The sequence below is a fragment of the Protomyctophum bolini genome (genome assembly GCF_963924005.1).
Source record: "Protomyctophum bolini genome assembly, chromosome: 5".
In the NCBI taxonomy this organism is placed as follows: Eukaryota; Metazoa; Chordata; class Actinopteri; order Myctophiformes; family Myctophidae; genus Protomyctophum; species Protomyctophum bolini.
In genome coordinates this window covers 43,005,215-43,031,516 of record NC_137866.1, presented here as the reverse complement: position 1 = coordinate 43,031,516, position 26,302 = coordinate 43,005,215, and the positions used below count along the sequence as shown (strand labels likewise).

General features: G+C 44.0%; 1 protein-coding gene across 1 annotated transcript in view; it reads left to right on the top strand.

Moving 5' to 3' along the window:
• The window catches only part of LOC308315136 (cadherin-4-like), a gene marked incomplete at its 5' end in the record, with an annotated part of 80,089 nt that overhangs the window by 15,738 nt on the left and 38,049 nt on the right, over positions 1 to 26,302 (top strand). Inside the window, 2 exons of the mRNA XM_080762975.1 lie at positions 3,813 to 4,039; positions 14,358 to 14,555. Of these exons, the coding sequence (XP_080619101.1) occupies positions 3,813 to 4,039; positions 14,358 to 14,555 (425 nt within the window). The remainder of the gene's footprint in view (positions 1 to 3,812; positions 4,040 to 14,357; positions 14,556 to 26,302) is intronic.

Sequence of the window (26,302 nt, the reverse complement as noted above, 5' to 3'; positions counted from 1 at the left end):
TTCTCCTATACATAATTTACATTTACATTTACATAGCCTATGGACGTTAAAGCTGTCTGTCCCCTCGCCTCTCTCTCCTCCTCCTTCTCACTGTAATTCTGTCACCACTCGACTTTCATCCTCTCCACAATAGTATCCCTTGTCCTTAGAGAATATACTAATAGAGACGTTACCGAGACAAAACACTGAAGCAAAAGTAGTATTGCGGCGCGAGCGGTATTTGGGCCAATCACATGAACGCGCCGAGGCTGCCGAGCCAATACACAACAACGGCGGCGCTCGGTCATGACTCGCTCGCAGTGCACGCACACACGGTGCTCGTTCATGTGTTTGGCTGAAATTCATCCCAGAATGCACTCTGTTCCATTCCCAGAAGAAGAGGTGAAAAAGCTGTCGCTCAGTCTCGATCCTTTTATTACTTACTAAATATTACTTTATTACGGTGAAAACGCGTCAGCGCTGTGTGAGCAACTCAATGCAAGTGGATGGGAGGAGAAATCCGGTGACGTCTATATATATAACTCTATGCCCTTGTCTCTGAACACGTCGCCTACTTCGTGTCACCAAGTTGGACCTTCTTGGGTCCAACTTGGTTGGTTCTCCAGCCCTTGAACCCTTGTCAAGTTGGAGGGACGACTGTAGAGGAGATATAGAGAGTATTTAAGAGACATGGTGAACAGGGAAGTAAGAAAGAAAAGCAAGAGCAATAGAAGCACCTTATGCAACCTCCTCCATGTGAGTGGCTCATTCCTTATGCAACCTCATCCACCCCATGCAGTCTCATCCATGTGGGCAGCCCATTGTAACCACCCTTTTGTTTTCAATACTGATAGAGAAGAGAAAGGCACATACTGCCCTGGGGGAACAGGTATGTTTCACACCACAGGCAGTCTGTGGTGTTGGTCAGATCAATGCAGAGTCTGGACCCACTTCACTCTGGTATTGATCCTACCATGTGAAAGTGGTGCTTTTTGCAAGGCTGTCCGTGTCCGTGTGTGTGTGTGTGTGTGTGTGTGTGTGTGTGTGTGTGTGTGTGTGTGTGTGTGTGTGTGTGTGTGTGTGTGTGTGTGTGTGTGTGTGTGTGTGTGTGTGTGTGTGTGTGTGTGTGTGTGTGTGTGTGTGTGTGTGTGTGTGTGTGTGTGTGTGTGTGTGTGTGTGTGTGTGTGTGTGTGTGTGTGAGTCAGTGAGTCAGTGTGTGCGTGCGTGCGTGAACAAAACTAGAACAAACTTTGTGATGTTGTAATATAAATAATGTTTTTTAGGGTGAAAGAAATGAAGTTATAGGTCTACTGTAGTCACTTACAGTCAGTATGACCTATATCTACTGACATGTTAATAACATTCATCAGCGTTATTATTACTAGAGCGGTGCCCATTGGAGCCTCTACAGCGGTGCCCATTGGAGCACCGCATCCTACTCGGAACGATGCAAGTTGAAATGCATGCCCCATCCAGATATTATGTCTGTGTCCCTTTTATGCCCATAAGTTCTTTGTCAGGCAAGCCCAAATATGGAGTCTATGCAGATGTCAGAATGATGTCAGAACAGGCCATAGCTGCAGGTATGGAGCTTGGCCCTGTGGGACAATCGTGGGTCCGACTGTCTCGACACCGGGCACTGCACACCCTGTGGTGGTGTGGAACGAGTGTGTGAAGAATTTGAAGCTGGTGGTGGGGCGAACGGTTCTCGAGTTACGCGGATTACAACAGTACACACACAGACAGAGATTTGGTGCATTTATAGATAGATATTATTCTGTGTGTGTTAGCGTGCATGTGTGCGTGCGGGAGACAAATATGAAATTGGGGTTTCATTAATCACCTTCCATAATTGATTCAACAAGAGCCTGTGAGTGTCTGATTGGACACTCATCCTGTCACTCAGGGCAGTAGCCTATAGACTGTAGGCAATCAGCACTATGTTTTTGTTCATTCAGCTATAGTCACTGCTCAGAGAGCATTATGTTATTAGTCACGCTAATAACTGAATAATTTTTCCAGTGATCACATCCCACCATGCATATGCTGTATATGTGGCACTGGGCACACATTCATAAATAGACACGCGCACACACTCAGAGGAACAGGGAAATCATTTGAGAAATAACGATGGCAACGGAAGTGTCTGGAACCAAGTTTCTTGTTGTTTTAAGAAAGAAAATAAACATTTAACATTCATTTAAGTGTGATCAAAGATGTCGCTTTTTCTACTTTAATCCACCAAAAATAGCAGATCTACAAGCTCACAATCTGCAACGTGTTTCCGGAAATTGTCAATGTTTTGTCATGGTTCATATATTATTAACCATGGTTGCAGTGAGTTGTGGGTGTATTGTGTAGTCACGGAGGTTCATATTATATGAAATGTTTTAGGCTCATGATTCACCAGGGACCTGGTTGGCTTGATTCCAATGCCAGCACACAGGCTCCCTCTGTAAACCATGCTCCAAGAGCGTTGTTGAGGAGGCCTCATGTTCTGATCTGAGTGCCATGGCTGTGCTCACAGATACAGTGTAGTGAGCACCGACAGCCTCATGGCGATAGAACAAGGAGCAGGACGTGCTGCTTCGCTATAGTGGAAGTCTCGCTTGAGGGCCCACGGGGTGAGGAGCGGCTGCAAGGCCGTGTTGAGTTACAGCCCTCGGCCCAAGGTTGCAGTCTAGACATTCCTAAACCCCCGAGAGACGAGGCTGGCTCAGTGATGGGTTGGGAGGTCAGGTTAGAGCGAACGTAAGGGGTGAGGGAGGTCTAGGTAGAACATGAGCTAAGCTTAGCCATGATTCAACTCTTCACGGACCATGTGAGAACACTGAAAAGCGAAGAAGCCTTTGACAATACCATAAAAATGAACATTGCTGTGTTTTCTCTCTTGGCTTCACCATCTGTGTTTTTTTTTTTTTTACTTTATCGTACTCGTATTTGGAGTACATTACATGTAACTTCTTTAAAGGATATTTTGTGTCTGGGGAGTTGTTTGCAGTGCCTGGGGAGTTATATGCAGTATTAACGTTGACAGCAAATTTATTTCGTTTCAGTCATAGTCTGTAATGTTGACATATTTTTAGTTTATAGTTTTAGTTGACTAAATATAAGATTTTAGTCGACTAAATCTACAATTGATTTAGTCGACTAAAATGTATTACAGTGGGCATAGCATCGTAATGCCTGATTTACATTTTCTTGTCAAAAATAGCAGATCTACAAGCTCACAACGTGCAACGTGTTTCCGGAAATTGTCAATGTTCATTGTCATGGTTCATATTGACCATGGTTGCAGTGAGTTGTGGGTGTATGGTGTAGTCACGGAGGTTCATATTAAACCACATGTTTTAGGCTCATGATTCACCAGGGACCTGGTTGGCTTCATTCCAGGCTTGAGACTCTTAATATAATGATTTTCTGACTATGTCTATGGAGAAATTAATGGGATTTATATCTGCAGGGCTGCGGCTGACAACTTTTCAGAAAAGTGAGATTTGGTGGCGTGTGTAGCAAATATTAGTATTTTTTCTTTTTATCGACCCATAAGTTAATAAAAACTATAACATTATGACCTTGACCAGACAGAGAAAGGTCCAGGGTCCACCCGGCAGCTAGCCTGCCTCAGCCAGTGTGTGATTTCTGGTCCAGAGGGGCGGATTCAAATTTGCCTGCGCAACCAGCCGGTGGATCCTATTGGTTTCTTGATCCTATTGTGTGCGCATTTGGTATCGTGCCCTGTATAGACGCTTTTTCAATGTATTCATGGTTCTTTGTCTTCATATTATAATATATTTGAACATCTCTCTCTCTCTCTCTCTCTCTCTCTGCAGTGAAGTTTGATGACTGCATGGGGAACAATGGAGTGGTGTTCAAGAGCAGTGATCCCAGCTTCAGCGTGCGTACGGACGGATCTATCTTTACTCAGCTAGACGCCGACAGCCTGGACGAACCTGTCCAGTTCAAGCTGACCGCCAGCAGCCCACACGCACACGTGTGGGAGACCGTGGTGCAGCTGGCCCTGATTGACCCTCCGTTACCCCAACAGAATGGCAATGAGGTGGGCAAAGTTCACACACACATGTGTACACGTCGCCACACACATGCATACACAACACACCTCCAAATGGCGGTTATCACCCCAGAGCCTCATATATGTAGGAGTGGTCTGATTGCAACAACTAATAATTAGTTCAGAGAGAGAGAGAGAGAATACACATACACACAAGGATCATAAGCATTTTGCTTTAATCGGTGGTTATTTTATTATTTCATGGCTCATGCATATGAGTCACTTCTTCCCAAACAAAGCAGCGAAAAACCCCATTTGTAACGAATGTAAGAATGTTGGTTGAACGAGCTCATGTTCTTGCTGAACAGTCAACTGAACGCCGGTTTGCAATTAACTAATGTCCGTGGGCGTCGATATTGTTCACCTCTACAAGTTGGTGAATAAAAAACACTAGCCAGACTTAAGTTGGGGAGAACATTCTGTCAAGTTCTATGCAGTTTGAGACAGACTTGTATTTAAGGTCAGGTGATCACAGAGTGCAGCTCGCTGCTCTAATCCACTGTATGGTGTTTCAGACAGAACAGCAGGAGCTCACGTCTCTGAAAACGTCTGGATCAATTGTTCTCACTTCTGACTTCACGTAGCACACGGTTTTTTCTTGGCTTTTCAAAGTAATCTCAGTCTGTGATTCTATTGTAGCCTAGTATACAGTAAATAATTTAGTCTGAGTGACAGTAGTGATGGGGACGATGGACCGACCCATGGTATGGGTCGGTGGGTCGGTGAGTGGGTGTGTGTGTGTGTGTGTGTGTGTGTGTGTGTGTGTGTGTGTGTGTGTGTGTGTGTGTGTGTGTGTATGGATGGATGGATGGATGGATGGATGAATGCATGAATGAATGAATTTATTTATTAATGGACGGATGGATGTATATGAGGAGCTTCTATTGAAAAACTGTTGATCAGAGCAGAGCAGCAAAACATAAAATGGAAATTTTGAGTCTCAAAAACTTTGCTTGGCTAATATTACTTTGGTTAAAGGGAGACATACAGTACACATTTTAGGCATCGTAATCAGTTTACCCGTGATGTTAGAATATATTTGTAACATCTTTCCCCGTCTAGTGTGCGGTGGAAAGTCTGAGAAGATCCAGTACAGTACATAGTGCTGATGATGTGTCTTTCTCGCTCTAGAGAGATTCAGAAGTAAAGATCTGATGTCAACTATATTGACTGATATGTAATGTAATGTAACACCCGGGATTCAAACTTGGGTCTCCCACGTGAAAGTCCACCATCTTAACCACTTGACTAGACCAAAGGGATATCCCTCAGAGGCTCTGAGCCACTGCTACACTCACCCCCCTTTTGACCTCCTCCCACGGGGAAACCCGATCCGGGTCACGGCACCAATGTGACGCCCGGGATTCAAACTCGGGTCTCCCACGTGAAATATAATTGAACTGATATGTTCTATCCTGAGAATGAGTCAAATTTTACATTTGAATTTGCACACCCAGTCTTGAGACACAGAGTAAGGAGACGGAAACGGTGTTGTAAGCATAAGTAAGTATAATTTTAGGTATTTTCAGCTAATTGCATCCATCCAAACATTGTGTACATGATGTACATAGCAGCTGGCAAATACTGTTGATGACATAGACATTGATGCAAGAAAAGTATAGGCCGATATAATGTCCTGCAATGCTTTATTAGTATCTGGTTGTGCTATGTCGCTTCATTTGCATATTAGAGCAACTAAGGATGCCGGGCTATTTGGGCCCATGTCAGGAATGATACAAGTCGTTCCATTTATACTGCTTTCCTGCACCATGTCCAAAACATCTCAACCTGGCCTCTCTTCCTTTATCCAAAAATGTAGTTATTTCTGATCATGTCTCCCCCCACGTGTCAATGTGATGACGTCATTGATACTACTTTGACCTTTACTGACAGACTGTCAGTGTCGACTTGCAAACACGCTGGTGTCTATTGAGGTTTTTCGACACACAAAACTCTTGTCACACTGTTTACAGTGGAATGGTCTTTCTCTAGTGTGGATACGCTGGTGAATCTTTTGGTCATTTAACAAAGTAAAACTCTTGTCACATTGCTTACAATGGAAAGGTTTTTCTCCGGTGTGGCTACGTTGGTGTGTCTTGAGATGACATAACACTCTAAAATGCTTGACACACTGTTTACAGTGGAAAGGTGTTTCTCCAGTATGGATACGATTGTGAATCTTCAGAGTACCTAACCGATAGAAACTCTTGTCACAATGTTTACAATGGAAAGGCTTTTCTCTAGTGTGGATACTCTGGTGTCTCTGCAGATGACTTGACTGATTGAAACTCCTGTCACACTCTTTACAGTTGAAAGGTTTTTCTCCTGTGTGAATACGCTGGTGTGTCTTCAGACGACTTAACCAATTGAAAGTCTACTTTTAACACCTACTGTACAGTCTGACAGTATACTGAAACAGTGGAGGTGTTTTTATTTGTCAAATGTGTCTGTCAAATTTATTTTTATTTGTCAAATTTGTCAAATTTGTCATTTTTTTGTTGTCAATTTTCTGTAAAATTGATGTGCAGTGTCCATGGGCAGTGTCCATGGGCAGTAAAGAGAGAGGAAACCCAGAACAGATGGTCAATACAAAGTAGTTAGCATGGTGAGTAAAGTTTATTAGCTTGTACACCAGCCAATTTTGGAGTGGCAGAGAAACAGAGTCCAAGCATGCGTTTGGTGGAAGGATCAAAGTGTGCTTTTCTCTCCGTTTTTCTTTTAGTGTATTGCTACTAATATCATTTTTGACATTCATAGAAGATATTAATGAAAATATCGACCACCAAAATCGAATGCTCCAGGCTACCCAAATAAAAGCATCAGTGTTGTTAATCTATCCACAAATTAGACCAAACTGAGCCTTCGACCATTTCTGGTTCAATTTGCACACTCAGAGTGCATGTTATAAATGAATGCTCATGATTTGCCAGTGTTTACCAGTGTTACCTGTGACCTCAGTAGAGTATGGTAAGAGCAATCTTTTTTTGTTTTTGTTTTTAAGAACAGGGTCAGTAGGTGGTGCTGTTACTGCATCTGAGGTGATGAGGTAAAATGATGGAGGATCATTGTGTCAGCTCTGAGGACAGACTGAGTGAGAAGTGGAACAGGTGCTGAGGAGACAAACCAAACACACTGATAGAGGGGCGAGGGTGACAGCATGCACTTCATCACAGAGAGAGAGAGAGAGAGAGAGAGAGAGAGAGAGAGAGAGAGAGAATCAGGATGCTGAAACACAATTTGATGTTTCATTATGGAATTGGCGTTTTGTGTTGCGTGCTCTGTTGAATCATAACTTCCAGATGTCTGGGTTGCCAGGTCCTGGCTGATATCAAAGCGTTGAGGGGTTTGGGGAGTCTGTGACAGGGAGGGAAAGAACCGGGACTAGAGCCAGCTGGCTGAGGCTGATATGGCACCAGAGCTGTGGGCCGCATCTATTTCACACTCACTGACTCCTGTTTAGTGTGGGGTGTGTGGGTGGGTGGGGTGTGTGTGTGTGTGTGTGTGTGTGTGTGTGTGTGTGTGTGTGTGTGTGTGTGTGTGTGTGTGTGTGTGTGTGTGTGTGTGTGCGTGTGCGTGCGTGTGCGTGTGTTAACTTTGATTTGTGGTAGGGCCAGGGGCACACTTTGTCTTACACATACTGTAACATATCCATATCTACAACTACAACATAACAACAATCATATAATACTTTAACCCTTTACAACTGAGGCCAATTCTGCCAATGCCTACTAAATCAGTAGCTCTCAAACTTTCCAGATTTTAACCTCTTTGACTGCCACTCGCGATTCAGTAAAATGAATGTCCCTCACTGCTGGCCGTAGAAAAGATTTCTTTCATTTTGCTCAATCAACTCAATCTGAGCCTCAATTCAGAGAAAAACACAGCTAAATATCGCCGCCTATAGAGCGTCGCAGTCCCTCCCCCTTTCAGAACGACGAGTGTCCCAGGAAATGACATTTTTCCCATAGGATTGTCTTTAAGTATTTATTTAAAGACGGTTACGCCGCGGACAAAGCCAACTCGGATCGTGACAAATCATGACAATTAACACAATGTTTTGGGCCGATCAAATAATTTATAAGAAGAAAAACAAAACAAATAGTGTTGTCTCCTGCCTTTATTTTCTTCTTTCTAATGATTTGATCGGCCCAAAATATTGTGTTCATTGTCATTATTTGTCATGATCCGAGTTGGCTTTGTCCGCGGCGTAACCGTCTTTAAATAAATACTTAAAGAGAATCCTATGGGAGAAATGCATTGCATTTAATTTCCTGGGCCACTCGTCGTTCTGAAAGGGGGAGGGACTGCGACGCTCTATACAGGAGTCTATGGAATACTGGGCCCTGGTTGGTTATAGCCTGGTTCCAGACGAATCTGGTTGGCCGTCACCACTTTGGCCGTGAAGTCCAGATGAAGGCGTTTCACATTTTAATGTCTGACCCTGGAACTCAACTTCAGTAAAACTGTACAATCCTGAGTGTTAACTGAACTGAAAGTTAAAGAAATATAAACCCATAAGGAGATCCATTGTGATTTGTGAGTGAGAGTGGTTGGCTTTGATCAGAATTCCTGTATAGGACCATCCATAGCACCATGGTTGGAGAAAAGCCCAGACATAACCCTCCCTCAGGCAGTAGGCTCTCTTCTCTCTCTCTCTCTCTCTCTCTCTCTCTCTCTCTCTCTCTCTCTCTCTCTCTCTCTCTCTCTCTCTCTCTCTCTCTCTCTCTCTCTCTCTCACTCTCTGCCCTCAGGGAACCCAATAATACCTATTCGCATGTGCAGATGAAAGTGTGTGGAGCATGTGAGTGGAGTGTGTGAAGGAGTGATTGTGGGGTGGGGATCGTCACATCTGCTTCTGACAGCCATATTCTGCTTCCCCCCCAACTCCACCCGTTCATACAAAAAAACAGTCACTCCACCTCGGTGCCCTCCAACCTCGCACCACCTGTAAGAAGTGGGGCAGCAGACCCCCTGCAGACAAGCCCAAGTAGCCCCTCTTCTCTGTAGAAAACGCAAAGAACACAATTCATTTATCCAGACTCCGCTCAACATCTGTCTCATCATCCTGCTCCAACTGACGGAACACATTTGCATAGGGCGTTCTGTGGCCACGCCAGCACGCGCAGGCTGTTCGCGCGTTGCGCTCAGCTGAGCGTTCCAGCGAACGGTTGTTTCTCCTGAACGCGGACCATATGGACTACTTCGTGCTCACGTTTGAGTGGACCCGTCAAATGGCAATGAAGCATGGCAACATGTGTGCTTGGTTGGCTGGTCAGCAGCGGGCACGGGGCTGGTGCAGCTGCTGGGGGGAGTTCCTGGATGTATATACGAGACTCTCCGTCCCACGGAAAGAGCCATGTTCTGTTCATAGCTGTGGTCCACTAGCGAGAGGTACTGCTGTTTTTAACAGGTCAGAGAACACCAATGGTGTCTCAATCTAATAACACTCACTGGGGCCGCCACATGATCACACCTTAGCATGGGTCAGACATGTAAACACATTAAATCGCAATTTGAATCGTGACGCAAACGGTAGAGGAGAAAGAAAACACAGGATCTTTGTAAGATAATTGATTGTTTTGCCATTTGCTACTGTACGACACAGGAGGATAAAACCGTGTTGTGATCCTAGTATCGAATCGTATCACGGGTTGAGTGAAATGATACATGCCTAGTTAGCATGTTAACATCTTCTGCGTAACTTTTATGCCTTATGATATTACTGCATTCAAGATAAGTCTACATTTTATCTCTCGCTCTCATTAGGTTTAAGTGAGTCTGGTCCCGTTCATTGTTAGATGTATTGGAGCTACTGTACCTGATGTCTGAAACGTTGCATGCACAGTACACACACACACACACACGCACGCACGCACACATTCTGGCACCGTATGCTAGATTTTCTCTGCAGGCACATTTCCTTTAAATATAGCCTTAAAAGCCTTTCTCTCTGAAGGCCATGAAGAGATTCTGCTTTTAAAGTAAGTGTTTGTGTACTGTTAGGTACAGCCCATGCGCTGAGAGGACATATAACACACACAGATAGACAAAAGACAAGCACATTTCATTCTGCACCGTGTGGATCAAAGCAGGCAATGCACAGCACCTCTGGACTTTGTCCTCCAACAGCCGTCCTCTTCTGACTCTTTTGCTTTTCTCTTTGTTATTATTTTTGACCTTGCATGTTACAGCCATGCATTATTACAGAGAAACATATGTTGGATAGGGCTACGGTAAAATGAAATATTGGAAGTGGTATCAAAAACATTGACTTATTTAAATTATATGTAAATATATGGTGATTCAAGCCTTCACTCATATTCCCCTGAATCCACCAACCTGGGCTTTTCTTATACTGTAGTTTTACGCACACACAAGCACGCACACATACAGTACATGCACAGTTGCACACGTCACGTCAATCGTACATGCATATTGGGAGAGAGTGCAGTCCTGAATCAAACTGATAACAGTTTGGTTATCTCTTCTAGACAAAGTAAGTAAAGTGCAATTGTTTTATTTTTTCTACACTGCAGTCTTGCATCTCCCTTTCTCTCCTTTGTGTAACAACAGCTTACAGTAATATTAATGTGACCCAGCCTGATTATTTACAGTACACCATGACCACTACCCTCCCTCCTCAATTTAACAAACTCCCTGCAGTGGGTCAAATTTGCTGGTCTGAGGTGTGGCGATGGCCTGCAGCTGATGGAGTTATTTGAACACCTCCAAGACAAAGGAAATGGTGATGGTTTTCCACAGGTCCAAGACCCTCTTCAAACAGTCAACATTTGAGTGGGTGCAGACTAGAGGTCTTCATTGGTTCTGACTTTTGTTTTTAAGATGAACCTGAACCCCAATTGACAATATTCAGACCACGGCCATCTTGCCAGCAAGGTGCTAACTAGGTGCAACTTCCCATTGATCTTATCTGATTGTATTAAACAACGTCAAACTCAGCAACATTGCAGCTGTATGAAAAGCTGTTTGTTTCATAAAAATCCACTGAAGACCCGGGTGAGCTATATGGGTTAGCGCCCCAGATGTGTCCTCCATGAGGAGGAAGCCCCAAAAACCCTTGATGAGGCCTTTAGGAGGGCCATTATAATCCACCACATTATAATCCACGCCTGGTGCTGGAGTCTGGTGCAACGCACAGGTCCTGGGCCTGGGGAGAGCAGGAGTGGACCTGGTGAGATGTAGGAGGGGCCCGGACATGAGTGAACCCACAGAGCCTAGTCCTTCCACGTGCCAGAATCTGGTTCTCCCAGTCCTGGCAGAGTTGTTCCGGAGCAACGGATTGTGTGGCCCTGGTTTTTATAATGGGACTGATTGAGGGTACGGTAGCTACTGGGACGTAAGTCGGGACTTGATCACCCCGGCTGGGTCACCTGAGTGAGGGGTATGATGTTCGAGAGACCCGAAACCCCGAAGACCTTGGGATACATCACTGAGGATACGTCCCAGATGCATCCATGCAATGTTTTTAGTTATAGTTATGAGCTACTTCCTGTCAAGAAATTCAGCCGATTCTTTTTCCTAAATATTGGAGTTTGGAAGCACTCATTTTTAGTAAAGCAACCTCCTGCTGCCTCCTGCATTATGTGCAAATTCAAAACAGGTGGTACGCAGGGCTGTTGAGTGATCCAATGATCACTCCCAAACTCTGACACTCAACAAAATATCCTGCACAGAATTTCTTGAAGGAAGTATAGCTCATAACATACGGTGGATTTTTATGAAACAAAAGCTTTACAGATTGAAAGAGGATAATTCAAGCTTTCTACAGCTGCAATGTTGGTGAGTTTTACGTTGTTTAATACAATTAGATAGGACTTTTCTGTCTGGATGAATGAGCTGTCAATGGGAAGTTGCACCTAGTTAGCACCTTGCTGGCAAGATGTCTGAATATCGTCAATTGAACCGGTGAAACCTGTTTGGGAAGACAGGTGCCTTCTAGAGAAAGGGGCAGAGCCGTTGTTTTTCCTTTCGAGTAGGTCCTTTGACATGTGCAGTAAAATGCTGCACATAGGCAGGGCAAGTGTCCTCTTCTATGTCTGCTGGCGAGGCAGCTATGACTGACATGAATGATAAACAGCTGGACAAGCTGGTGAAGAAGGCTGGCTCAGCGCTTGAAAGGAGGCTGGACTCACTGGGGACTGTTGTGGAGAGACTTTACATGGAATAAGCTTCAGGCCATTTTGGACAATGTCAGTCATCCTCTTCACAACATCCTGGCATATAGCCAGAGTATCAGCTGCAGTTGATGCTGCACTGCAGGATTGAATGCTCCAGGAGAACGTATAGTAAAATGTATGTAGAGGAACGTTTATTTGTATATCTGTGGATAGAGAGATGCTGTGGGGCAAATTCAGTTGCCGAAGGCAGAACAGCAGTTAGAAGCCCAGGGCAGATACTGAAAAATAGAGTGAGCTCCTCTGAGCGTGGTTCTCCGCCAGGCCGGCTATGAAATGATATCTCTTAAGGCTAATAGGCTATGGCATGTAACGATTCACTCAACTCAGTCACCGTACGATTCGAAAGAAAGAAAATTGTGAAATCGTGAAAGAAAATCACGATTCACGATTTTCTTTCACAATTCGTGAAAGAAAGAAAATTGTGAAAGAAAACACGGTGAAGAAATCGTTTCATGAACCTAGTATCGTGAAAGTGTGAAGAAAAAGTGAAGAAAACCCGAAATGGCTACAAATGGACGGGGTCTGTGTTGGGAGTTGCATTACGATCCAAGGAATCAAGTGGACACTTTTGATAGTTTGACCTACAGTTCAAGAGTTATACAGCAGGCCAAAATGTGAAGCAACCTCTTACAGCACCACCATGAGGCCTTGATGATCCCCCTCCAACACACACATGCGCACACACACACACACACGCACGCACGCACGCACGCACGCACACACACACACACACACACACACACACAGAGCCACCGTCAGCTGGGTGAATCTGAAAACTGAATTCCCCCTAGTACAGGACTGATAATAAAATCTAAATAAATGTCTCGTTAATGCTGAGAGGTGATTTGGTGGAACCTGTTGGGGGAAGTGTGTGTTGGACATAAAGCTCAGTGCTGCAGTCTCCATTCAGCGAACACATCCCAGCACTTGATGCATAGCTGTTATGGAGACAAGCTGTCAGGACCCGCCAACCGGGAGGGGAGAGCGATGGCAACAATAACACTGTGGAAGTGGAGAGAGAGAGTGTGTGTTGCAGATGCAGTACAGGGAGCAGGGCTACGACGGATGTACAGCCAGAGCTATGTACTGTTAGTCGCATCATGCTTTGGTAACCCTGAGATATGTTGGTAAACTTAGTCTCTGAGGAGTATCGTCACAGCATGTCAATTCAGATGTAACCTTTGGATCAGTTAGATATCCAGCACACATCCTCCACAGCCCCTGGGACACCCAGCAGATGGTTACAGAGCAGCCTTGAGACTTGAGGCCTACAATATAACCTTGATATAAATATGTCAATCTACATGTCATGAAGAGAGCTAGCGTGTCTGCATGTCATTTTTCATTTTTATATTCAGTGGTTCAGATTTCTGTAGATTATGTTATTGTTTCCTTCTTTCTTTTTCCTGCATCATAATTATTCACATCATAGGGAACTCACTTAACACAGGCTGATTTGGAATCAGGATGTATACGATTATGAGGCTATGATGGGATCTCGTAATGAATTCATGATTCTGATTGATTATTGGGACACTGATAGACAACCTCTGTGGGTTCACACGAGGACATTTAAAGGGACTGAGCATCATTCACATTCACAGAGACAGGTTTGTGTGTGTGTGTGTGTGTGTGTGTGTGTGTGTGTGTGTGTGTGTGTGTGTGTGTGTGTGTGTGTGTGTGTGTGTGTGTGTGTGTGTGTGTGTGTGTGTGTGTGTGTGTGCGCGGGTTGTTCAGCTTGATCAGTCTGGTTAATGGAACTGTAAATTGCAGCTCAGTCATATACACTGTTAACAGGCTTTTTACAGCCAGCTGTGAAATGACAAGGTCTCTGTGACTTTTCAGACCCCTTTTCATATTTATGTGTGCATATATTTATTTTCTGTATGTCATCACCACCACCATCACCATCATCATGTCAGTGTGTGAGCACATCCAAAACCAAAGAGCCAAGTGCTGGATAAAAATATATACCCAGCGGAAATAAAAATATATATTCACATTGGAATAAAATCTCCCTTAATTATACCTTTCTGCCCCCAGTTTTCTGTCTCTCTGCTATGCTATTTATATAATGCAAACTCATTTGCTTTTGTGCTGTTGTGCAGGTCACTGAAGAAGAGGGAAAAGTTGCTGAGAGCAAAGACAAGAAAGAGACTTTTGGATCCCCTGCTACGGTCATCCTGTTCCCGAGGCCCGTCCTGAGTGGCTCCAAGGGCCTGCGCAGGCAGAAGAGGGACTGGGTGATTCCACCAGTCAACGTGCCGGAAAACTCTCGAGGACCGTTCCCGCAGATGCTCGTCAGCGTAAGTGACAGAATTCATTTGCTGACACATGCTTCATTTACAGCTCTGGGTTTGTTGAGCGCACGAGCATATAGGATGCAGGTTGCCATTGGTCATTACTAGGACAAACCGTGCAAGTAATTATGTTATGTTCTGATGTGATTAACTGCAGACGTCTTCCAGAATTAGAACGGTATTGATTGGACAAGAAGCTTCTGCATTCTTAGAGAGAGAGAGAGAGAGAGAGAGAGAGAGAGAGAGAGAGAGAGAGAAACAGAGCGGTCGGCTAAGCAGCCCTTGTGAGTCTAATCTCTCCCACGGACGGTGTTGGATCCACTGGTTTCATGCAGTAAAATGACAGATTATTTCTGCTCCTTTATGCATGCAATTGTTCCCTTGTCGGACCAAATAGAATGTGGACCCAAAGTTCAATGATATGTTTATGGCTCTTTTATATATATTTTTCAAGCAATGCAATTTGTCACAATCTTTACTTGGTAAAAGGCAGCGCTCTGATAAGAGCAATTAAATTCTGCTGTTCTTTGGCCAGAATCAAACCAGAGAGTTCATCTCCTTCGAGGTCTTGTAAAAAGGCTTCATAACGGTTAAAAGGCTTCATAAATCACAGATCTGTACAGCCCTGTTTTCACCATGACCATGTGACGAATGGGCTTATGACACTTTCTAGGATTGCATACCCCTCAATGTTGTACTGTGCTCAGTCTGCTCACACACCACCATCATTTCTATAGTGTGTGTGCGTGTGCGCATGCATGCATGCGTGCGTGCACGTGCGTCTGTACTTACATAATCCAGCTGTTCTCATTTAGTATTGCACCTCCACAACAACTTCTAGTTTCATGACGCATAAAATATAAATATAAAAAAGGGAAGTGGGTTAGAAGTTCACATTGTAAAAATCTTCCTGAAAAACATGCATGAATATGAATGAACGTTTGTGGGAATGCCTGGTCGCAGTGCTGACGCTCTGCAGTGCTTAAAATTCAGAGATTCTGTCACAACAGAAAGCTTTGTTTGTTTCACAGAACCTTGAAATTCTAGCTCACGGTGTGTGCGATAATTCATCAAAGAACATCACTCTGAGAGACTGATGGTTCATTCCACGCTCCCTCCTTCCTCACGCGTCTCTTTATCTGTAGGATCTAGCCTTCAGATTTTTTATTTTTTTCACTTTGGGGTTTTCAACAGTGTAAGAGAAGAAGCACTTTCGTTCCAATCCTTGGCTGAAATGACTGGGGAGGTGCTAGTCAACTTTTCTGTTTAATATGTTTATTTTTCTTTGTGTAACAACAGTGAAACAAGTTAAACATTATCGAACAAAAGAGTTGAAAGTGGAAAGTTTTGAACTCTTGATTTGGGCTAAAAGATGACTTCTTAACAATTTGACTGCTAATCACGACATTCCCGAAATGTTTCACACATTGCATTGGACCTGTGTTTTCTTTGAAGGGCGCTAGCCCCTCCCATATATACAGCTTTTGTCCCCACACGACTCAATATTTGCCTTTGACAATGAAAGGAGAAATTAGGTCAAATGATGTATGATGATGTATAATGACATTTTTTTTTTTAAACTACAATCTGCAACAAAAAGTATTGCCAGTAGTAGCCTCTGTATGTAGCTTCCTGTAGTTGTGATGTGCTATAGATTTACTGTGCAGTATAAGGCCTGGTGTTGGACTGCCTATACACTCCAGACTGTAATACGAGTGCATGGAGTGATACCGGCCTCAACAGCAGATGGGGATGAGTGGAGCAGCACTTCAACGTCCTGGAGACCAAAAGCTGATGGAAGGCGGAACAGGAATGAGAGCCAGTTCCGGAGAGAACTGGCTCTGGCTCCACTGGCTCCATCCAAAAGATGGAAAAGGAAAGTAGAGCACCGTACAGAGAGTAATTCTTCAGAACAAATCAGGTGCTCTGTCTAGTCTTCCTCTTTTTGGTGCCAAACAGCCGTCAATAGCATGTGAGATGCATTGATGCTTTTTTTTAAAACCTTCAATTGATTCACAGCAGAAGAGAAGCATCCGTTTATTTATTTTTGCTCTGGTAAATACAGACCTATATTCACATTCGTAGCATTTTCCATATCCATTTCAGGGCCCTTTCCTGTTGTGCTGTGAGGTTCCATGTCTCAACCCCATACAGCAGTACTGACTCTCTGATTCTCTATCTCTGGGCCTTCAGGTCTTGTTCCGTTGAAGCAGTCCAGGGCTCCCGGCACAGAGATATTTGAAGTCCTCGACTGTCCTGTCCGCAGTCGCATGTTAACTGTCAGTACTTATGTTTTCTTGACATTGAGCTTGAGGCCAATCTTCCTGCACTCCATGTCTACTGCCAGTTGTAGTTCCCTTCCTTTCTCTGCTGTATCTGAGACCAGGGCGTTGTCATCTGCGTAGTCGAGGTCAGTAATCATGATGGGGTGTACTCGCCATGACTTCCTCTGATTGAACCCCAGCGCTTCTTTTCTGCCTTTGCTTGCGATTTGCAGGGCATGGTCCATCGCTATGATGAACAGGAAGGGGGCCAGAATGTCACCCTGTAGGACACCCACTATAGGATCTCAAAGTCTTTGGTGTCACCGATGCCGTTATGGGTTTGCAACCTTGGCTCGAATCTGGCTGTAGCTTGTCTCTATCATCTGAACCACCTTCTCAGGAACTGTTTACAGGGAGTAGAGGATAGGGTTCAGCACACAGCCCCGAGGGGAACCTATGTCGAGAGTCAGTGCTTTGGAAGTATAGTGCTTCACCGCTCAACGACAGCCCAACAAGAAGTCCAGTATCCGGGTGCTTGGTGTCGAGCTTGTCATGGAACGATTGCGTTGACTGTTGAGTAGATCTATTTTGACTATATGCAAATGTCCAGGGCTCCCACTCCTGTAACACGGAGTGTGATGATCTTCCAATAACGTATGATCCCTGTATCTCTCAATAAATACAGTGCATTTTATTGACGGTAATAGCCGACAGTAATAGTCCTTCCCTTCACTTATTGTTTTATGTACAGCACATTAACAAATTAACTGCTCATGACGGAACGTTCCGCCAATTAGAATCCAACCGGCAACCGCTATTGGCGGAACGTTCCGTCAGATAAGCTTTATTATTGATATCAAATCGGATTGCTGATTCTTTTTTCTTCTTTTTTCTTTTTGGCTTGGCCTTTCCCTCTTCAGCGATCCTAGGCCCATTTTGCGCAGTGACGTTCACTTCCTGTATGCAGCCGGACTGTGTGTGTGTGCGTGTGTGTGTGTGTGTGTGTGTGTGTGCGTGTGCGTGTGTGTGTGTGTGTGTGTGTGTCTTATGCATGCTACAGCACCTCCATTCTTTTGAACAGAATCCCTCTGGAGTTCAAAAAAGCAGTTTCCAGAAAAACCTCCCCCACCGGCACTTCCCGATGTGTCTGTTCTCTCTGTGTGTACGCTTACCAGTGATTAATGACTGCTCCGCTCCGCTGACAAACACAACTACAACAACAACAACACAGGGACATGAGAGACACAGAGAAAGTCCAAAAGAACAACAGAACAGAGAGCAACCAACTGTGCACGCCAGTTGAGTTTGAGACTATTGCATTTGAATAATTTGATTGGGACAAAGAAAGGCCTAGGGGAGGGGGTAGGTAAGAAATCTCAACTGTATAAATACAGTAGGAGGGGGGAGGTAAAGATGGAGTGTTAGAGGAAGGGCAGTATTAGTGTCTGCCTGTCTGGTACAGTAGACTTTCCTATAGAGAAGTGGTTTTCATGGCCTCGTCTCCTGAACGGAATGAAGCCTTCTGGCATCTGCCAGCGTCAACTCTGCCAACAGCAGCATAGCATCGCTCTGGTCTGCCCCTTTCACACTACAACATGCACACGCAAGCAGGTACTGTACTGCAGTAGATGCACACACAGTCAAGGCACATTGAATGTATCTCACGTAGCGACAATTTACTGTGCATGTTAACGTACAGTATATCTCTTCTGTCTGGAACAAACCATCTAACTCCAAAAAGAATTTCAGGAAGTGAAAAATCATCCAGCTCAAGTGGAGTTGGGAGGTTTTTGCCAAAGCACTTTTTAATTATTTCCATTGGTTCAGTGTTGTTTTAATCAACACACAGACGTAAAGGGTGTTCAATAGCATTGATTTATTGGAGTTAGGTGGTTTCTTCCGGACAGCAACCGAATACAGGTTATTGCGGTAGATGTTGCATGCACACAGAAACACTTATAAATGTACATGTGCTCTCACAACCATGCATGTATGTACTGTATGAGTTATGCAAGTCTGTACTGCACCTGTGCTGTGCATGCAGAAATTGCAGATGAGTATTATATGTCTGCTGTCGGGAGGAAACCTCTTAACTCCAAATTTTTTCATTTTAAATTTTTCAGAAATTGAAGAAAACCTAATATTTTTTAAACAAAGCAATACTGCCTCATCAAAGTTGGTATTGTGACTTTGTATATTATCAGATACTTGCATATGCCATTATATTATCACCACTTTACCCGAATACAATCAATGACAGAAAAACCTCTTAACTCCACTGACAGTGGATCTCCAAGTTTGATTAACTAACAAACACACACACACACACACACACACACACACACACACACACACACACAAACTGTCATTGTTTTTGTTTATCTTCCGCGCAGCTCTGAGGCTGAGCTGTCAGTGCCCCCACAGAGCAGTGTTCCTACTGACAGTTTGAGGATCAAATGGAGTTAAGAGGTTATTTCAGAAGCGCTTTTTGATACTTTCCATTGGTGCAATATGTTCATAACAACACGCAGACGTAAAGGGCGTTCAGTAGCATCGATTTATGAGAACAAAAAAATCAAAAACCTCAAAAAATGGAGTTATGAGGTTTCCTCCCGACAGCAAGTCCATACTGCACCTGTGCATGCAGATGAGTATGCAGGTATAATCGTATGTACGCTTACTCATACATCTAATGATTGTCATGCAGTTACACATGTTTGTATGCCTTGACTTTGTATACAATACAATACAATACTGTGCATAGACGCACGCGCACACACACACACACACACACACACACACACACACACACAGAAATAGCGTCTGCTACACAGGGAGTAAACAGAGCCTGCCGTGCGTGTGCCGCACCATTGCCTTTGTTTATGTATTGTTTGGGGATTTTGTTTGTTTGCCGTTTCTGTTTTATCCTGAACAAAGAGAGGACTGAGCTTAGCCAAGTACGGGCCTCCATCTTGTTTTTTTGAATAGAGAGGGAGAAGCCCACGAGGGGAAAAAACAACAATGTTTGGAAGTGTTTAAGGACGCGATCCACAATCCAATCCAAACCTCTGCCACGAGGAAACCATATGGAATACTTTACAAATGCTCTCTCCAGCACCACTTGCATCATTTTTCACAACATCATTAAATTACACGTCAAATATGTCTTTGAATACGCCTTTTATTCTGTCAAAATTGTGCTTCTAAGCAGCCTTAATAGGCGAATAACTTATACTCTGGTAATTGGTAGTTCACTAAGTACTCTGGTAATTGGTAGTTCACTAAGTAATCTGGTAATTGGTACTTCACTAAGTACTCTGGTAATTAAAACGGGTATTGCATAACGAGAGCGTTCCCAATGGGTAACATTCCCAACGGGCTAGTTTAGATAATGGTCAACAGTAAATGTTTTGTGTTTGCTCCTCTGTTCTTTGAAAGTAGAACCAGCTGTTATATTACATTTTCAATAATGGTAACGTACAGTGCAATACAAACAAAATAAGAAATGAGGCATAGATTGTTTGTCTTTCAAAGTACAGCACAAAGCACAGTGCTTCCTCTATATTGTATTCTATACACACAATGGTTCACATATATGAATTTATTCCCCTGCATTCTTATGAGATGAGATGAGATGAGATATACTTTATTGTCCCACGAGGGGAAATTTGTCTTGGGCAAAAGTGCATTAGTAGTACATCAACGCTTTTTAAAACAGACAGACAATACACAAAAGACAATACACAGTAGCAGCAAAGTACAAGTCACAAGAGTATCATCAGTATTATGACACTCCTTGGTAGGTCTCCTTGGGTTTGGATCAGCATTCAATAAAACGTTATTATCTTACCAAAAGACACAAGAGTTACGTCTGGGTCAAGGGCAGCAGTCCCAGGCTGTGTCTCTTTAATAGGAGATGGGACAGACTTTAAGAGAGAGAGATAAACAAGAGCTTCCCTGGAGGGTGGTCGGGGAGACCCTGTGGATCAGAAGGATGAAGGAGAAACGGAAATCCTCAAAGACATTAAACAATAATGTGCCGTGAAATTGGCCAACACACCCTTGTTGTTGCTGAATGGCAAGGGACCCTGGGAGGGAGATTGGGACCAGTGTTGAAGAGGGAGAGAATTAATTGTTTCCCGGTATTGGGAGATGAAGTCCTTCTAACGGAAGGGAAGGACACTTGACAGATGATGTTGGCAAAACAGGTAGACGGAAAGATTGTCAGAGATGCAGACATGCATGCAGGCAGGCAGATCAGCACAGAAAGAATTCGAAAGTCAAAAAGACAGACCGACAGGCAGACGGCATCAGGTAGAGAGTTTGAAATGTGTGTCTCTTCCATAGTGATTGCATTATAAGAAACAACATTTAGTGGAAATGGAAGGAAAGTAATTGCTTGTGAAAAAGCCCTTGGGCATGAGCTAGAATTGAATCTCACCTCTGGAGTCTGGATGCACATCTGATGTAAAATTCCTATCTCAGTTATTGTGCCTGTATTTTTCCATTTTGCAATCTTTGCCTCTTTCTTTCCTTAAGGAAAATATAAATTGAGGCCTGTAGCAGAATAATCTGATCCTATTTAGTTTGTCATTCATAATGAAAGACCTCTGTCAGAATCTCTTCATGACTAATGCACACTCTCTTGGGGTGACAGCATTTTTGCATGCTGGTTACCCCCACCCATATACTGTCAACAGGTGCACACACACACACACACGCATGCACACGCATATGTACACAAATGGAAACAGACTTGAGATGCTGTTCAAGTACACATCACAGTCTATGCACATAATGCAATTCCTCATTGAGCAACAGAATGCTTTAAGCCATCTTGAGATGAAACCGCCCCAACGATAAACAGATTAAAAGTTGCAGGTGTTATATGTATTGTAACTTTGGGCTCTTTTATTGCTGCTTGCTCATCATGAGCGTTCCCAGCCTGTAATTATTTTCACTACACTATTTTCGCATCATTTTCAGGAGAAAAGAGCATTTGCTCCTAACAGTTTAAATGTCCCACATTGCTCATAAAAGCACAGTTGGTGTGTGTACTGTATTACTCCCTTCCCTGGGTCTGGTTAGAACAGCACACATGGGATAGCGGTCAGTGGCGCATTGAGTGGTTGAATCCATATGCAAAGCGTTTCATTATAGAACGCTACTCTTTGAGTTTGAGGCTGGTTCAGCCTTCAATGTCACTTGCTGTGCACAGTGGGGATGTTGGTGCATGTCCAGGTTGTCAATAACCTTTTCCCACATAACCTCCCCTCAGACTTGAAAGAGATTAGTGGACACCGGAACTGTGAAGCTGGGTCTGATCCAGGTTCTGCATGTTCTGATCCTGTCAAGAAAAGATGGGGGCGGGGTTGATGCACTGTAAGCAAAGTGAACAGCGGCAATCTGTAGCCTACTGCATTTTGTTCTTCCCTATGTCAACATGCTCACCAAATAGAGTGCACACACACACACACACACACACACACACACACACACACACACACAACCCCTCACTCTTCCTAGGTTAATTTGTCAAGATGACAGCTGGACACGTACAAGCTGAGGTGGAGCTTGCCAAACCAAATCCCTCAGCTGGTTTAGTAGCAGCCAGAACATCCTGAGAAAGATTCTGACACACATTCAGTCCTGCAGTCAGACTGTGTGTGTGTGTGTGGTGTGTGTGTGTGTGTGTGTGTGTGTGTGTGTGTGTGTGTGTGTGTGCGCGCGCGTGTGTCAAGGCATGGTCCGGCAACCCTCCAGCTTGCCAGTCTTTGACATGGGCACACTTAACTTGGCAGGGAGAAGAAACATGTTGCCGGGCTCCCACCCTGGCAGCATCAAACACAAATATCCCCCCCTCCCCCATCTGTACACATGTGTTTAACTGAAGAGACCTCTGAGGTGTTGGTCCCACTAGGCTGAAGGGGGCACTGTAGTATAGCCCACATACAGTACGCTCCAAACCGCACCTCCAGCTGTGCTCACACTAAACCACAGGATGTTGGTAAGACTAGACCGATGGAGGCAACGTGATACAGATTGAGGCGGGCAGCGTTCGATCAAGCCGAGGCCACAGTGTGCGGTCAGGATAGATGATTCCGTCAACCTCTGCTCACACCACTTTGCAACAAAGATTTATCTTGCTTGGTTATAGTGTCCAATCAGAGTCCTCAACAGCCCTGGACGCTGTCCCATACTCCCATTGGTCGCCTGACTTCCTGTTTCTAGACAGCAGGGCTCACATCCCATTACAGAGTTCTGCTGAGGCAGTCCATTTAAAGCCACTTTGCTTCTCTCCCTCCTCTCTTTCTCCTCTCACTCTTTTTCTTGCTCATATATTCTCTCTAGTCTGCATTTCTCACCCTGGCTGCAGAGTGCTGGATCTTGAATTGGATCTGAAATGAGCACAAGAAGGGAGGGAACCCTGCATGAAGGGGGAGAGGGGTATAGAAGCTGGACATCATGCACATATGGAGGAGGGGGGGGTAAATGACTGACAAAAGTGCAGTAGTAGCATATTTGCCCCACTGCCTCCTGCCCCCTCTCTTTTTCTCCCCTTCTCTCTCTCTAGTCCCGACCTCATCCCGATTGTGTCTCATGGTGATTGGGGGAGGGGTCTGAGGGTTTCTTCATATTGTCCATGTCAAAGCCTGCAGGAGTGGCTAAAGAAGTCATAACCTTCCTCATAGTCAATCAATCCCCTAATGAGAGAGAGAGAGAAAGACAGACAGTCAGACAGACAGACAGACAGACAGACAGACAGACAGACAGACAGACCACTGCTGTCTAAATAAGTATAGTATCTAATGGCTTCCTTGAAAACAAGCCAATGAGCTAAACATGTTCTTTAAATTGATACCTCGAGAACAAAGCATTCGATATCAATCCAGTCATCTGTTTTGAAGGGACACAGCATTTAGAAATCACAGCAGATCAAAGTTGCAACTTAAAAGAGTGTGGAAGAAAGCTTTTAATGCAAATGCTTTCCTGGCTCAAAGCTAAAGAAAAATAAATACTAAACACGTGGCGTGGCTACCTTTGTGAGCGCTTGTCTATACTGTATTTTACAAAGAAGCACTGTGACATCTGGTTTATTATGGTTATATAACATCTAACAGGCATACAAATTTTAGATCTGACAGCAGATCGCAGCCTCCTCTTCATCTGCCTCTCGTCAAAGCTCTTATCTGTTGAAAGCTATAACCATCTCAGGTTGTGACCTGTTGGCCAGTACCTCTGTATCTCTGATTGCCAGTGTACAGCCTCACCATATACCGGTATGTGACCAAATTTGACTGAGGGACTGCCATTGGATTTTTTTTAATTTTCATTTTTTTCATGGCATATGAAAGCAGGGAACCATAGCTTCAAATTGACATATTGGTTGTTCAGTTTGACCCACCAGTTTAGGAGATATGGCTTATAGAGTATAATGTCTTGCAGAAAACAGCGACTTGAGAAAACAGGCTTGAAAGGTTCACTTCTGTGGCCTCTAACATTACCACCTAGCTACATGTTTAAGCATTTGTTTCATATTTACATTTCAGATATGCTCTAGTATGTGAAGAGTCTGCCTGTGCTATTAACTCATTCTGGTGAAAAGCTGGAATTTACGCGATGGCAGGCTCTCAGTCATAAATCTGGTCACATATTGTTACACCCCTACTGTACAGCCTCACCATATAGTGTTAAAGGAACATCTCTCTCTGCTTGTTTATTTGGAACACCTCTCTCCGTTTGTTTAGGGCTCTCAAGCTGTGGTGGGCCCAGCTATTTCCATAGCTTTCAGATCTTTAGGTGTTTGCTGTGACTTTGCTGTCTGCTGCAAGTGGCAGTGTCTGGGCTTAGTTATACTACTGCAGAAAAGTCACTGTCTGAACCACCACACACCCTAATTGGTAGAGTTATGACAGGCCTCTGTGTGTGTTTTGTTATTGTTTGTGTGTGTGTGTGTGTGTGTGCGTGCGTGCGTGTGAAAGGAACTGCAACAGTGCATTCCCGTATCTGTCTCAATATTCTGTCAGTCTGTGTCTTATCTGTCATCTGTCTGTGCTTTGTACACTTCATTTATTTTCCAGAAGTAACTTGCACCTATGCATGTTCAAAACATGAAACTAATGGTGTGGGGGGATTGGTACAGTATTTTTATTGCTAATTTATTCTGAAAGAAGCTATACAGAGCAAGGCCTCCTTTTTTATTGTAGTAACTACAACGCTGTATGTCAACTATTGTTGTCATGTGTTTCACATTTTGTGTATTGTTAAATAGAACACAAAGGGCTCCATTTTCGTCACCGTTAAACCCCTTATCCATAATCTTCTTGTTTAGTCGTTCAACAAGAATCTGTGTTCTCGTGGTTTTAGTGACTGTTGTGATGCCACATCTTACACTGTATATTAGTAGGTCCACTCTCACAATGTCTTGGCTGGTGGAAAAAAGCTAGGAGGCAATCACAAAACATGCTGTTTTTCTATTAACGGACTGAGCACATAGGCATTATATTACCTGAAAGTGTATGTGTATCCAATGCAAAAATGTGTCATGGTCTGCATCATCTGACATCAATCCTAGCTGTGTTTTTAGATTTCTTTATAGGGAACAGAAGTGCAGTGTCGTGTCTGTCATGTTTGACAGTACTGGCTCAGTGGGAGATGGTTTAGCTGGGGTTACGACCCCCCCCCCAGTTGTCAGAAGGAAGACCTTCAGTCAGCAGGTGTTTGATGACAACCATGGCACTAGATGGCTAAGACCCAATCTGAACCCTTTCGATAAAATTGGGGGAATATGAAAGGTGTAACAACGTATAGGTGTTCCAGGTCTAATGGGTAACCGTGAATGCCACAATCGGTTCTTCTTTCTTAAATCTGCCTCTGTCACAGTGTCACTTGTTATGTTATGTTCCAATAGCACACAAAACAGAGGTCAGCCATTATCGGAGCTACAAACACCCACAGCAGAATCAGCTAAGGCCATTCAGCATTTACTGGTAGCCATCAGCACTGAGATACCCAACACACAAAGCCATACAGAGATTTGCCAATGCATTATGCATAGTAGTCTGGTCTAGTCAAGGCCAGAGTAAAGTTTAAGCAAGGTTAAATAGCATAGCCAGCCAAGGTTAACTCACATAGATCCAGCCAAGACCATGCTGTGGAGCTAGCTCAGCTCTGCTGGTGGATGCTAATTAGTGGATGCTTTCCATCCAAAGAAGCTAATGATTGAATATGTCAATCTGTCGCATTGCTACAGAGTACTCACTATCTGTGCAGTCCCTTTAAAAATGTACTCTAATTCAAAAATAGCTTTGACTTCTACACACACATAGCATAGCACTCAACGTGCACTCTTATTACCAGTAAGACGCCTGAGGGCGAGAAGCAACCGAGGTCGCGTGCACGCATCCGCCTGCGTGACATCAGACTGCTGAGCGAGCGCTGGCGCTTTGGAGATCAACATTATGGAATGAATTCTGTACTGGCCATATA